Source organism: Carassius carassius, chromosome 36 (genome assembly GCF_963082965.1).
Source record: "Carassius carassius chromosome 36, fCarCar2.1, whole genome shotgun sequence".
NCBI classification, from domain to species: domain Eukaryota; kingdom Metazoa; phylum Chordata; class Actinopteri; order Cypriniformes; family Cyprinidae; genus Carassius; species Carassius carassius.
Genome location: NC_081790.1, coordinates 20,672,541 through 20,686,910, shown reverse-complemented (window position 1 = coordinate 20,686,910; position 14,370 = coordinate 20,672,541). Strand labels below are relative to the sequence as shown.

Sequence of the window (14,370 nt, the reverse complement as noted above, 5' to 3'; positions counted from 1 at the left end):
TTTGCCACTGGCTAAAAGGGAAGAGAAAATAATAATAAAATACATAGAATCAGTTCACAGTTTTATGAAAAGCTATGAAATCCTTAAAATTAAGTGATGATAAACTTAATCGGTAACACTTTAGAATAATGGTCCATTAGTTAATGTTAGTTAAGTTAACATGATCTAAGCAAGAAGAATACTTCTGCAGCATTTATTAATCTTAGTGGATGTTAATTTCCACATTTACTAATGCATTATTTAAATCAAAAGTTGTGCTTGTTAACATTAGTTAATGCACTGTGAATTAGCATGAACTAACAATGAATAACTGTATTTTCATTAACTAACAATCTAGACAGTCAAATTGCTCACTGTACATATTGTGCTCATAAAACCATTTAGTTTATGATATAAACGTAAATAAGAATTCATTTAAACTTTGAATTTTTATAAAGTCTCAGCTTTTACTGCTAACTACGTTAGCGATATCGCTATTAATAGTCTGACACTAGTGGTTAATTAAGCTGTCAACATAATGTTAAAAATGACCAAAAAACATCGAGAAATAACGGTTAAGTCTTACCTATGAAAGATAACACCCCGAGATCTGTTTTTATTATCGTGTGACGGTTTGTAGATGCCCAAGCTGCAGATGATTCAGGTATGTTTTCTTCTGTCCTGATGTGAGAGTTATGAGAGGTGCCCGATCCAATATGGCGGCGACGTTGACGTGCGGTCGAGCGGCCAATGAGGCGTCTAGGTGCTTCGCATACTGTTTTTCGCCTACTATATAGTATGGAAGTATGCGATTTCGGACGCGACCTATATGTCTATGGCTATGACGACACACAACGACGGAAAGTGTAATGTCGTAAAACACTTTTACGACACCAGCCCGGGTTTTCTGACAAATATGGCGGCACTGTAGATCTCTTCAAACAAAACGAAAGATGTTGTCTCAGTAATCATATATATATATATATATATATATATATATACATTAAAATATCAAATATTTTCTAGCTGTTACAATATCGTTTTCTCTCTCGCCATCTGCCATGGCTGGTGTTATGGAAACAGGTTTGTAATTTGTTGATAGTGACTGTAAACGTGTTGTTTTTTCTAATATTAGCCCGCAAACACAACGATAATACGGTTTTGAATTTATTGTGTGAGGTAATAAAACGTATACATATCACTGTATATATTATGTTAGATATAATTTACATTATGCTGAATTAAATTAATAAGTGGGGCTGTCCCGAAATATATTGCATTTCGTTCAAGCAATGTTATTTTAAATAAAAAGCGTTGATAACCATCAAAATTCATATTTTCGCAGAGGATCAGGCAAGACACCGTTTCCAGCTTGAGTTGGAGTTTGTTCAGTGCCTAGCGAACCCAAACTATCTGAACTGTAAGAGCAAAGAATGACATTGTTTTTATTATTTGTTATTTAAAATACTTGGTTACAGCAATGCAGATATGGAAATAATTTAGGCATTTCACTTATTAGTTTACCTCTAGCAGTTTGGATAACTAAATTTATATGAAACATGTTATTTATATTGTTACATTTAGAAGATAGTTCATGTGTGTTTTCACATGTTGTGGTTTTAAATCTTAAAAAAAAAAAAAATCCTGTTTTTGATTCTGCAGTTTTGGCTCAAAGAGGCTACCTGAGAGAGAAGCCTTTTGTCAATTACTTGAAGTATCTACTTTACTGGAAAGAACCAGAATATGCTAAATTCCTGAAGTAAGTTCATGTATAAAAAAAGAAAGAAAAAAAGTTACATTTTATTTTGTAAACTCATTTCATGTGAAAATTGTTAATAATTATAATATATTTATTACATGTTTTTATATGCTTGACCTCAGCTGGCTAAAGATGTTCAGACATTCCTCAATAAATCCATTTTCCTCTTACAGTTATTTCTTACATATTTCTTACCTCTTACATATTTCACTTCTGTACAGTGCAGTCTAAATCTTTTTATTTCCTTAGATATCCTCATTGTCTGCACATGTTAGAGCTATTGCAGTATGAGCATTTCCGAAAGGAGCTGGTGAATGCGCAGTGTGCCAAGTTCATAGACGAACAGCAGATCCTGCACTGGCAGCATTACTCACGGAAGCGGACACGCCTGCAGCAAGCGCTCGTAGAGCAACAGCAACAGCAGCCGCAGGCTCCATCCCATGGCAACACCACATCCAAATGATGCAGTCAACATGCACCTGCTGGGAATTATTCTTTGACAAAAGCCTTTTTATTTTATTTTTTTGCTAAAACGTTTTCAAATGGGCTTTTTCCAAAATTTAAATAGGACTTGGACTTGTAAAATGCTCTCTGTAGGCCATAATGCTGTGTATGTTTATGAACAAAACTAGAGAAAGGTAAAAGAGCTTCTAAGAAGGTAAGAGGAGAGTGATTAGATAGCGGTCTTTTAGTTGGTTTTGCATCGTAAAAGAAGTCACACATTTGAACTGAAATGTATTTAAATTCTGCATCAAACTTAGTTTTTTACCAGCTCCATGTTATATGCTTTACCTTTTACCAAATATATATATATATATATATATATATATATATATATATATATATATATTTGTATTATGTTTCTGTGTGCATTTTGGACAAAAATGGATACCCAATAAAGAAAAATAAGGCAAATTTTAAAGCCAACAATTCTGTTGCATTACTTCATCTAATAAATAAATGAATTTGAATCTACATATGATGAAAACATTTAAATGAGGTAGAAAAACACAACACATTTGTTTCCACTGTCTGAACATTTTTACACCATGGAATCAAAGTAAATGAGGAAGCTAACTCCGCTACAGAAGAATAATTATTTGGCAGACTGAAATTTGTGCAGTTTTTGATTGAAAACCAATAATTTGTTCCTGTGTTAATACATGAGAAACATAGTGGGGTCTATATGTAATGAATAAACTCCATGAAATTATACCCAATGTTGGAAAAATACATTTCTATAAATTTTCCAATCGATGGGACCACATTGTTTATACTTGGTGTAGTATAGGTCATTCCAGGATTCCAGTTTTTATATTTCAGCCAACTTTTACTCCACTACATTTCCTAATTATAATGTATACTTTTACTCCAATACATTTCCCTGAAGCATATTGGTTACTTACTACAAAACAGCATTTCTGTTTCTGTAAAAGGGAAGTCGTGGCCTAATGGTTAGAGAGTCGGACTCCCAATCGAAAGGTTGTGAGTTCGAGTCCTGGGCCGGCAGGAATTGTGGGTGGGGGGAGTGCATGTACAGTTCTCTCTCCACCTTCAATACCATGACTTAGGTGCCCTTGAGCAAGGCATCGAACCCCCAACTGCTCCCCGGGCGCCGCAGCATAAATGGCTGCCCACTGCTCCGGGTGTGTGCTCACAGTGTGTGTGTGTGTGTTCACTGCTCTGTGTGTGTGCATTTCGGATGGGTTAAATGCAGAGCACAAATTCTGAGTATGGGTCACCATACTTGGCTGAATGTCACTTCACTCACTCACTGATGTATCGGTGGTCTGGCGTCTGCAAGTTAGACTCCTAAAAACAGCTTTGCTTATGTGCAAACAAGTAGAACCACGGATTATTTTATTTTTTCCCCTCAAGCAGAGTTTGGGGTGTGCGATAATGTGGTAAATGTTGTTGTAATGATGTGTGATCTAACATTGTCGAGTATATCACCAAATCACCTCAAACAGAGAGTGCATGCATGTTATTTATTAGTAGGGGTGGGAATATTTCAAGTATAGGTCTAGAATATTTAGTCACTCACTATCCAATTCTGATTCCAGAACGATTCTTGATCTACTTCCCCCGCCCCACCTATTAATTAATTAGTTTACCGACTTGAGAATCTTAAACTCTTTACATTTACATATCCTTTCATAAGTAATTAAGTACTTTAAAAAATAATTACAAATTGAAAAAAAAAATTATATATATTTTTTTCAATTTTCAATTTGTAATTATCAATTTGAAATTTTTTCAATTTCTCAATTTTCAATTTGTAATTATTTTTTAAAGTACTTAATTACTTATGTTCTAAACCTGCATAAAGTACTAAAGTACAAAAGTTTTTTTTTTAGCCACATTATTTAAAATGCCTTCTTTTATGCTTTTTTTCTTTTATTCTTTTAAACAACAATCTTGACAAGGTGCTGTCCCTAACAACATCTGAGAAGGACTGGGCCTGCACTCCAAAGCGCTCTGAAGTGGAGGGACACGCTGCGTTCCAGGATGAACTCGTCCAGATTCTCAGCAGGGCCGTGAACGATATTGGCCTAAAGTGGGATTTCCCCTGACGAACCAGCAAAGAACAAGCTGGATTCTTGGTTCTTCACTCAGGCCGCCAATCTGCTGCTCCAAGGACTCACTCTGGTGGGTCGGAGATCTTCACTAATGTAAATGGGGTGGAAGCCCAAGGATATATGCGCATTCTGCATCGAAGAATCCGATGCCATGCACCTATACTCTGCCTCCCTGAACACAGGTACTACGCTGCTGTCAAGGTCCAGCAGTCTTACCGCACACATCACAGACAAAGAGTACGCCACCTCGGGAGAAATGATCTTGGCTCTGCACACAATGGCAGTGCTCCAAGTTTTTCAGGCACAGCTTGAGAAATCGCTGGATGAGGGTGGGGTAGATCCCGAGGCATTGAAGGATCTATGAGTAGTGACGGATTTTGTGCTTAACGCCACAAAAAAAAAAAAAAAAACAGCCCAGATGATCATACAGAGCATGGGCTACATGGGGGTGCTCCACCAGTTCTCCATGCTCCACCAATTCTCATGCCCCTGTGTCAGGTGTCGGTAGAGGCACAAGGACACTAAGACCCTCCTGCCCCTCTACAGTGCCATCCTGGGATCTGGCTCTGGTGCTGGAAGGGCTAGCCGTCCCGACCTTTGAGCCACTTCAGATTGTTGGCTTGAAGGAGCACTCGCTTAAAACCGTGCTGCAGCTTGCCCTTGCTTCAGTCAAGCACATGGGTGATTTGCTAGCGCTCTCTGTGAATGCTGTCTGCATGCAGGTTGGACCAGGTGATTGTAACGTCACGTTCAAGCCAAGCTACGTGCCTTCATTGCTCTCAACTTTGTTTATAGAGCGCAAGTAGTGTCTCTCTCTGCTTTAATTTTAGAGTTGGAGACTTCATTGGATGTTCCCCTGAATCAGTTGTTGTGTCTGGTGAGGGCTTTACAACTTTCTGTCAATCACACAGCTCAGTTTCGGCAATCCGAGCAGCTGTTTGTATGCTTCAGAGGCTGCAAAAAAGGGCAGCCTGTCTCCAAACAATGTCTGTCACATTGGGTGGTTGACGTTATTGTTAAATAAGTAATTGTGTGCACATCCCACTTTCTGGCAGGTGCAGGACAAAATAAACTACTGAAGTGAAAAATATAATTTCCGCAACACTGCTTCTAACTCCCAAATTTAATAAGAAGGCAACGTTTCGACCCTGCTGGGTCTTTTTCAGGCAAATGGTGAACACATTTGATAAAGGGATATATAGGCCTTACAATCAACTGACCCACCCTGTGATTTCAATTAGGTTGATTGGGTCTAAACAAGCCTAATAGACCCCACCCATTACTCAATTAAAAGAACACTTGCATAGAAAAACACTCAGTGGAATAAACAATTCTATATATACATAAGCCAACCCCAAATGATTAGAGAACATTACTCCACAGATACATAATACCTACAATTTGGACATGCGGTCATTAGCCGCACTGGTCCTATCGTTGAGTCCGACCCATGGTTCTACCTGCAACCACTAGCCATTTGACTGTGCTGGTGGTCTCGACTAGTTTCTGTATGGAGATTGGCCATCATCATGTTCAGACTGTTGCACCTCGATGCGGCCATTCTCTATTTGTGATGGTATTGTGCCTGGCCTTGCCACTCACATGCTTGTTGCACTGTTTTACTACATACTAGTATGCGTTTGATATGACTATAATGTCTTAGCTTTGTATGGCGACGGCGCTGCATCTCTCTCTCAGTAAGAGACCTGCCATCAGACATGGATTCTGAGTAACATGATTGGATCCCTAAATGGGAATCTTCTTTCAATCCTGCAGGGTTGTATTTGATTGAATTGCTCCGCCAAGGCTCAGCCTTTTTACTTCACTGCTTCCACGGCATTGTTCTATAACAGTCCCCAAGGTGTTAACGCCATGTTGAGAGACCATTCTCAATTGTAACCTCGGTTCCCTGGGAGATGGGAACGAGACATGGCGTAAGCCGCCATGTTCACTGCTCAGGTCTGCTGTAATGTCAGTTTATGCTGCCAATACAGCACATTATATAGCGGTTGGACACTGCCCCATTCACCGTCTTGGCTGGCATTGACCATTGAGAGTTGCAACTTCACTGGCATTGTTTAATAAGATTTCAGGTAGGTTAGGAAGCAGAGGTGGGTAGTAACGAGTCGCATTTACTTCGTTACATTTACTTGAGTAAGTTTTTGGGGTAACTAATACTTTTTGGAGTATATTTAAAGATGGGTACTTTTACTCTTACTTGAGTAAATTTTTGGGTGAAAATCTGAACTTTTAGTTCGTTACTGTGGGCGACGCTCCTCTCGTTACTTTATCTTAATGCAATAAATGTTATAAATGCTTCAGTTTATTCCAAACGCGCCGTCTATTTTTCTCTGGACAATGAGCGATGCCCATTCGCGAATGATTCATTCTTTCGAGTGAATTCTGTTCAAAGGCTTGATCAAACCAATTGGCAAATGAGTGAATTGGTTCAAGAATCAGTTTGAATGATTCATTCAGTTCCCTGCCGCACGCGCTGAGCGTCTAAAGCGGTTCACTCAGAGTTGTAACGTTTAAGAACATCAGTAACGTTGAAAACGTGGCTATGGAACTACACTGAATTGAAAGCAAATCTGCAAAGGCTATTATTTGCTTGCGATGGAGATCCTTATTAGATGAACACCGCATGTGCTGTCTACTGTTTAACAGGTAATAACTTGGGCTACATTCGATTACAGTACACGATACCACTGTGACATTAGTTTGTTGTATGTGTGTGGCTTATAACAGAGGGGAATCAAGTTGAATGCAACTTCCAAAAGACAAAAAATAGCCCATTAAGATTTTATTAATTTTAATACAATCACATCGGTGCGAGTATGTTCAGCAAGTCATATCATCAGCTGCTAAATTCAGATTTGTGATCGCTTGCTGGCGCCGAGCCAGAGATAGATGCATTTTTACAGCACTGCACATTATAACCAATCACACAAGATTCCCTGTGAGCTTTTGAATGCAATGGCCAATCAGAGGCGTTCAGATGAGTCATCGCTAAAATGCCGGTTCTTCCTTCACTCGCTCGCTGACTGGAGACCTCTTTCTGGTGAATTCTCTCATCAGAAACAACAAAGTGCAGATGTGTGTACGAATCTATAATTAAGATATTGATTTCACAGTGTTAACAGTTTCTGTGATTTTAATGGGAGTTTCTGAGAGTGATTGAACTCTAGACTGTCAGTGAAAATGATCTTTAATAATGTAAATGTTATTTGCTCTCTTTCTGAACAATGAAAGATTAGTAGCATTTTTTATATCACATTAACTTTCAATGTTAGATTCACATTTAATATAAAGTCAGTCGTATTAAAAATGTTATGGCATGACACCTGTATCTGTTACTTAAGTAAACAGACAGGGTTTTATAATAAATTACATAAATTGGAGTAAAGGCTGATGAAATATGTACATTTATACACGCACACATACATTACATACATTTTATCTATATATCTAAATAAAAATAGGCTCAGTATATATGACCCAAAGTAACTAGTAACTAACTACAGCCTTCTGTTAGTGGAGTTCACATTTTAAATATGTTCTGTAAATCCACTGCATTCTAAACCACATAAATTATGACTTTGTATAGCATTTATAAGGAAAATACAGAAGGGCGAGAACACACAGTTCAGGTGTAAAGCACTTATCTCTCACAGCGCATCCTGTGCAGTGATGTCCACAAATGTCTTTATTATTCAGTTCAACTTTATGAAAGATTATTTTACCAGTTTGAGTGGTGTATGTGTGTGAGGAATTGTAAGCAATTGTAAGCATGGTACGGGTGTTTCTAAAGCAAATTCAGTGTCATCTCATCGTGCCTATGTTTAAAAACTAAACTTAGAATCGTTTCTGAAATTCTCAGATTCAATCCAGAATTTGTTTGAAATGCATCGATTTTTTTTCTCTCCTACCCCTATTTATTAGTCTATTAAAAGGCTAAAAATTCAAGGCATTTTTGTATTTGAGTACAATAAATATCACATACTTTAAGACATATTACTCAAGTAATATTCTAAATGGTGACTTCAACTTCTACCAAAGACATTTTCTTGAAAGGTATCTGTACTTTTACTTGAGTATGGCTTTCAGGTACTTTATACACCACTGCCAGGATGACACATTAATTTTAAAACTAGAAGATCCTCCAAACATGTTGCTTCTGCCAAAACCCTTTATCTATGAAGCATGTTTTATTACATTGTGTTGGTTTTAACTCTGTGAGACAACATTTTAACTATTTTGAGGACATTTTTGGCAGAGTTAAGCCAAATACCGTTTTACCGAGTTTTACCGATTTATTTATTTTTTATTTTTCTAACCAAAATAAATGGTAAAAACAGCCACTATAATTCTTCTTGGCATTAAACACAATCAATCTTAACAATTATTTATATGATTAATTATTAATTAATTATTAAATTATTTTTTTCTGCACGTAGGTAATCAAGTCAAGTCAAGTCAAGTCACCTTTATTTATATAGCACTTTAAACAAAATACATTGCATCAAAGCAACTTTCATTAGGAAAACAGTGTGTCAATAATGCAAAATGATAGTTAAAGGCAGTTCATCATTGAATTCAGTGATGTCATCTCTGTTCAGTTAAATAGTGTCTGTGCATTTATTTGCAATCAAGTCAACGATATCGCTGTAGATGAAGTGACCCCAAGTAAGCAAGCCAGAGGCGACAGCGGCAAGGAACTGAAACTCCATCGGTGACAGAATGGAGAAAAAAACCTTGGAAGAAACCAGGCTCAGTTGGGGGGCCAGTTCTCCTCTGACCAGACGAAACCAGTAGTTCAATTCCAGGCTGCAGCAAAGTCAGATTGTGCAGAAGAATCATCTGTTTCCTGTGGTCTTGTCCTGGTGGTCCTCTGAGACAAGGTCTTTACAGGGGATCTGTATCTGGGGCTGTAGTTGTTCTGGTCTCCGCTGTCTTTCAGGGCAGTAGAGGTCCTTTCTAGGTGCTAATCCACCATCTGGTCTGGATACGTACTGGATCCGGGTGACTGCAGTGACCCTCTGATCTGGATACAGACTGGATCTGGTGGCTACGGTGACCTTGGAAAAAGAGAGAAACAGACAAATATTAGCGTAGATGACATTCTTCTAATGATGTAGAAAGTACATAGGGTGTTATGTGAAGTGTTCCTGGTTCCGGTTTACCTAATTAATGCAGCCTAAAAATCCTTTAACGGATTTGGATATTAAAAGCATATTAATATGTGCAAGCCAGGTTAAAGAGATGGGTCTTTAATCTAGATTTAAACTGCAAGAGTGTGTCTGCCTCCTGAACAATGTTAGGTAGGTTATTCCAGAGTTTAGGCGCCAAATAGGAAAAGGATCTGCCGCCCGCAGTTGATTTTGATATTCTAGGTATTATCAAATTGCCTGAGTTTTGAGAACATAGCGGACGTAGAGGATTATAATGTAAAAGGAGCTCATTCAAATACTGAGGTGCTGAACCATTCAGGGCTTTATAAGTAATAAGCAATATTTTAAAATCTATACGATGTTTGATAGGGAGCCAGTGCAGTGTTGACAGGACCGGGCTAATATGGTCATACTTCCTGGTTCTAGTAAGAACTCTTGCTGCTGCATTTAGGACTAACTGTAGTTTGTTTACTAAACGTGCAGAACAACCACCCAATAAAGCATTACAATAATCTAACCTTGAGGTCATAAATGCATGGATTAACATTTCTGCATTTGACATTGAGAGCATAGGTCGTAATTTAGATATATTTTTGAGATGGAAAAATGCAGTTTTACAAATGATAGAAACGTGGCTTTCTAAGGAAAGATTGTGATCAAATTGGTGTGTTTCACCGGGCCGTGAAGAAATATAGAGCTGAGTATCATCAGCATAACAGTGAAAGCTAACACCATGTTTCCTGATGATATCTCCCAAGGTTAACATATAAAGCGTGAAGAGTAGCGGCCCTACACTGTTAAAAATCGCTGTAAAAAAACGGCCAAATTTCGACAGTAACATACTGTTTTTCATTAAAACAGTGCATTCTGGGTAATATTAATCATTTTCGAGAATGTAGCCTGCTGCTATATATCGTAAATTAACAACGTTCACAGTCGACACTCAGCAACTGTGTTTCAAATCACATCCTACACCCTCATTCACTATTCCCTACATGAGTTTACTAATATATTCCACCTGATGGAGAGAATGATAACTAATGAGTGAATTCAGACACTGATCAACAGCTGCTGTTAACGAGTAGAATCACTGAAGAAAAAAGAAACAAGACAAACACATGAACTACAACTGACTTCAGCCACAGCCTTAAATGATATCAACTGAAGATTTAAACAATCAACAAACAGCTTTACCAACTTCACTCATTAATAACCAGACTGACTTTATTTCTGTCAGATCAGAGATCAAAAGATCTTGAGAATTACAGAGATTTAGATGATAATGTTACTGTTTCGTTTGACGTCACCATTGTGGAGATCAGTGTTTACTTTAGTTGTGCTCCTGACCCTTGACTTTTGTACTTTAAATTTTGTTTCATTGCTATATTTGTATCTTTATGATACATCTGTTACAGCAATATTAATTTTAACGGTCAAGTGATTATGGCTGTTTCTGTCAGGCATGATCTACTAGACTGACTGACTTAAAGTGTTGCTATAGTAATCAAATATTAATTTGTTGTTGATATATGTGAGTGAATTACACAATTTTTTTGTTTCTTCAATTTTATAAGATAGAACCGTAATGTGACAACCAGAACATATGGATTTAATGACAGTTTGAGTTTTAAATATTTTGGGCAGCAGTGTCCGCAACACTCAAAGAGAGACATCAACAATCAGGATATGAATCTCAACAATGGTGACAATCAAAAGGTTCATGATGCAATGCATGCTGGGTACCAGCACAGGATAAAACTCATCCATGACTCCCAGCATGCACTGCGGCATGAATAAATTATGCCCCTGAATTGTTCAATTATTTTCCTGAATTCTTATGTGCTTATAATTTTGCTTTTGTCTTAAGTTTTAGTAGCATGTTTTGTGATGTTCAGAACTTATTTATTTATTTTGTCGATTGTCACCATTTTTGTGATTTATACGCTGATTCTTGATGTTTCTGTCTAAATTTCAGCAAAGGTTTTTTTTTTTTATGAGTGAAATTTTCTTAACAGTCTTTCATAACTTAAGGCTCAGAAGGGTTTCTTATTTTGCTGTAGTATCAATAAGAGACGGGACACGGGATTGGATTAGAAATAATAGAGTGTTTGTTCTTGTCAATCAATAAACAACAATACCAGATTTTATTCTTCTGTCGACTTTTTTTTTTTTGCTATAACAAGTTCCAAAGATGCATTGTTACAGCATGTTAAAAAAAACCTTAGTTCTTGAAAAGTCACGTTCAAGAGCCCAACTAAAGTAAACACTGATCTCCATCATGGTAGTGAAAAAAACACCTAAACCTATTTAACTCTCAATAAGATCTTCTGTAGACCTCTGACAGAAATAAAGTCAGTCTGGTTAGTAATGTGAATCTGGTGAAGCTGTTTTAGGAGTTGTTCAATCAGATCTTGAGAGATTTGATGGATTTTTTTATTTCAATTGATTTCTGTAGGCTGTGGCTGATTTCAATTGATTTCTGAAGGCTGTGGCTGAAGTCAGTTGTAGTTCTTGTGTTTCTCTTTCCTTCAGTGATTCTATTTGTTAATAGCAGGTGTTCATCTCTAATGCTCAATCATCAATTAATCAAAGAATTATCTCATTAACTTCACTGATTCAGTGTTACTCAAACAATCTGTAGTATGCACACATTATAAGTGTTCATTTAAAACTGAGGATTTTGTTGTGGGGTTTAAAGGGTTAAAGATTTAAGATGAAGAAAAAACAGCATGAAAAATAATTTAACAGTAATAAACTGTAATTAATTTACAGGAAACAAACTGTAGAAAAACAGTTATTTACTGGCACCCCTGCTGCCAGTAAATAACTGTTTTTCCACAGTTTGTTGCTGTAAATTAATGGTTGCCAGCAAAAAAAGTGTTTTTCTACAGTTTGTTGCCGTTAAGTAAAGGAAAAACAGTAATAAACTGTAAAATGTAAATGTCAGATTTACCAAATGAAAAAAAAATTAATTTAATTAAAATATTTGTGAACATCCAAAGAAAAAAAATTTATGCAAAGTCATACACTGATAATGAGAGTAAATACTGAACTCGACTGTATTAATGAGTGTTTGCACAAGAGAGATCTGTTAGTTTAATGTAGTTTTGTTGCTGTTCACGAGCTGCGCATGCGCTGCTAATAGCGCCGCGCTCGCGCGCTGCTGTGGGAGGAACTTCATTGAACGAGAAATTAGTCTTTTACTGCCTATGGTCAGTGGATTACGTAAACGAGAACGATTCGTTCACCTAAAAGATTTGTTCACGAACGAACCATCATAGTGCAATTACCTATAGCCTATATTGATAAGGTTACGATACGAAGGTCTAAGTAGCAACGTAACTTCCGTGATGTCCCCGATGCACGGGGTGGGTCAAGAAATTTTACTTTATTTGCAGGGCGGGCCGGGGCGGGCCAAATAATTTCATAAAAGCGGGACCCGGGACCCATCACCAGTGCTTATGTGTTAGATTAGTTTATAGGTCTTAGATTTATCTAATACAGCCTTATTCATATTCAAAAGAGAAGTATCTTGTGTCTTGTGCTTACAAGTTAATGTCTTAAACTCCCGATCTTGTTACTGTGCTAATTAATAGTGTTTTCACTATAGTTCGGATATTAATATCCAGTGCAGATTTGATGTTAAACAGCTAGTTCAGTGAATCGCAGGGCATCTCAGTGACCAGCCGTGAAACAGTGATTCTGTTCAAATTCCCTTTAAATCTTAAATGATTCCCTTTGAGCTAAATTGACCTGTTTCCCTTACATGTCCCTTTAATGAAACCTGACCAGCACATGCACTGACTGCTGTTTATATACTAACTTTGTGTACTACAACAGGAAGAAGATTCAGCCAGACAGATTTCAAAGTGTTTCTTTTTTTTTAAAGAATCCCTGTAACAAAAAAACTTTTAAGGTAGCGATTTTAATTTAATATATAGATATGTTTGTTTTATAGTTAACCAAGTAAAAGTGCTTTGTTGTCACAGGGGGCTGGCTTCAGATATGGAAAAGGCCAGTATTAACACAGCAACCCAGATAAATGGATACCCAAAACAGGACATAAGACATGTTATGTTGCTCAGTCGAAGTCACAGATTATTTATGATGAACGTCTAAGAAAAATCAGAAGTGTGTTACCAGTAAATTCTAAAGAATAAATTAAGTAAGTGTAAATATTAAGTTGACAAAAGTAAATGAGATACACCATTGAATTGCCCACATGGAAAGAACCTATATGTGGATATATGCGCATATATGAAACCTATATGCAGTGTATATGCACATATATGATAATATATATGCTGCATATATGCGTATATATGCTGCATATATGCGTATATAAACTGCATATATGTTGCATATATGCATACATATGCCACATATAGGCAAAATTGAGGTGCATATATGTGCATATACAGGAAATATAGGTCTCCTATACATACAAGATATGTCTTCTATATAGCTAATGGCAGGATCTGTTCATTTTGTTGCTCATCTCTAATTTTGACTGTCATACATGATGCCTAGCTCATATCTAGCTCATTCTATTATCAAGGCAAAAACTAAGAATTAACGAAAAAAAATTATGCAAGAACACGTGAAATTGGTATCACATGTAATTGGCATGTTATGGAATTTAACTATGGCAATATATTAACATGATATACAGAGCCGGACAGTAATGGAGTACATTTACTTGAGTACAGTACTTAAGTACAATTTTGAGGTATCTGTACTTTACTCGAGTATCATTTTTGGGGAGTACTCATTTTGAGAGGCAAATATTGTACTCTTTACTCCGCTACATTTCTATCCATAACCGTAAGTACACGTTACTTCTTCGGCCCCGTCCACACGGAGACGGAGCTTACTCCCGATC

The 14,370-nt window shown here is 37.0% G+C and overlaps 1 protein-coding gene across 1 annotated transcript; it reads left to right on the top strand.

Moving 5' to 3' along the window:
* Positions 1-963: 963 nt before the first annotated feature.
* On the top strand, positions 964-2,713 carry med31 (mediator complex subunit 31). The gene is made up of 4 exons (XM_059525644.1): positions 964-1,062; positions 1,325-1,399; positions 1,642-1,738; positions 1,988-2,713. Exons 1-4 carry the CDS (start codon positions 1,041-1,043, stop codon positions 2,199-2,201), a joined length of 408 nt encoding a protein of 135 aa, XP_059381627.1. The 5' UTR covers positions 964-1,040; the 3' UTR covers positions 2,202-2,713.
* The last annotated feature ends 11,657 nt before the right edge of the window (positions 2,714-14,370 follow it).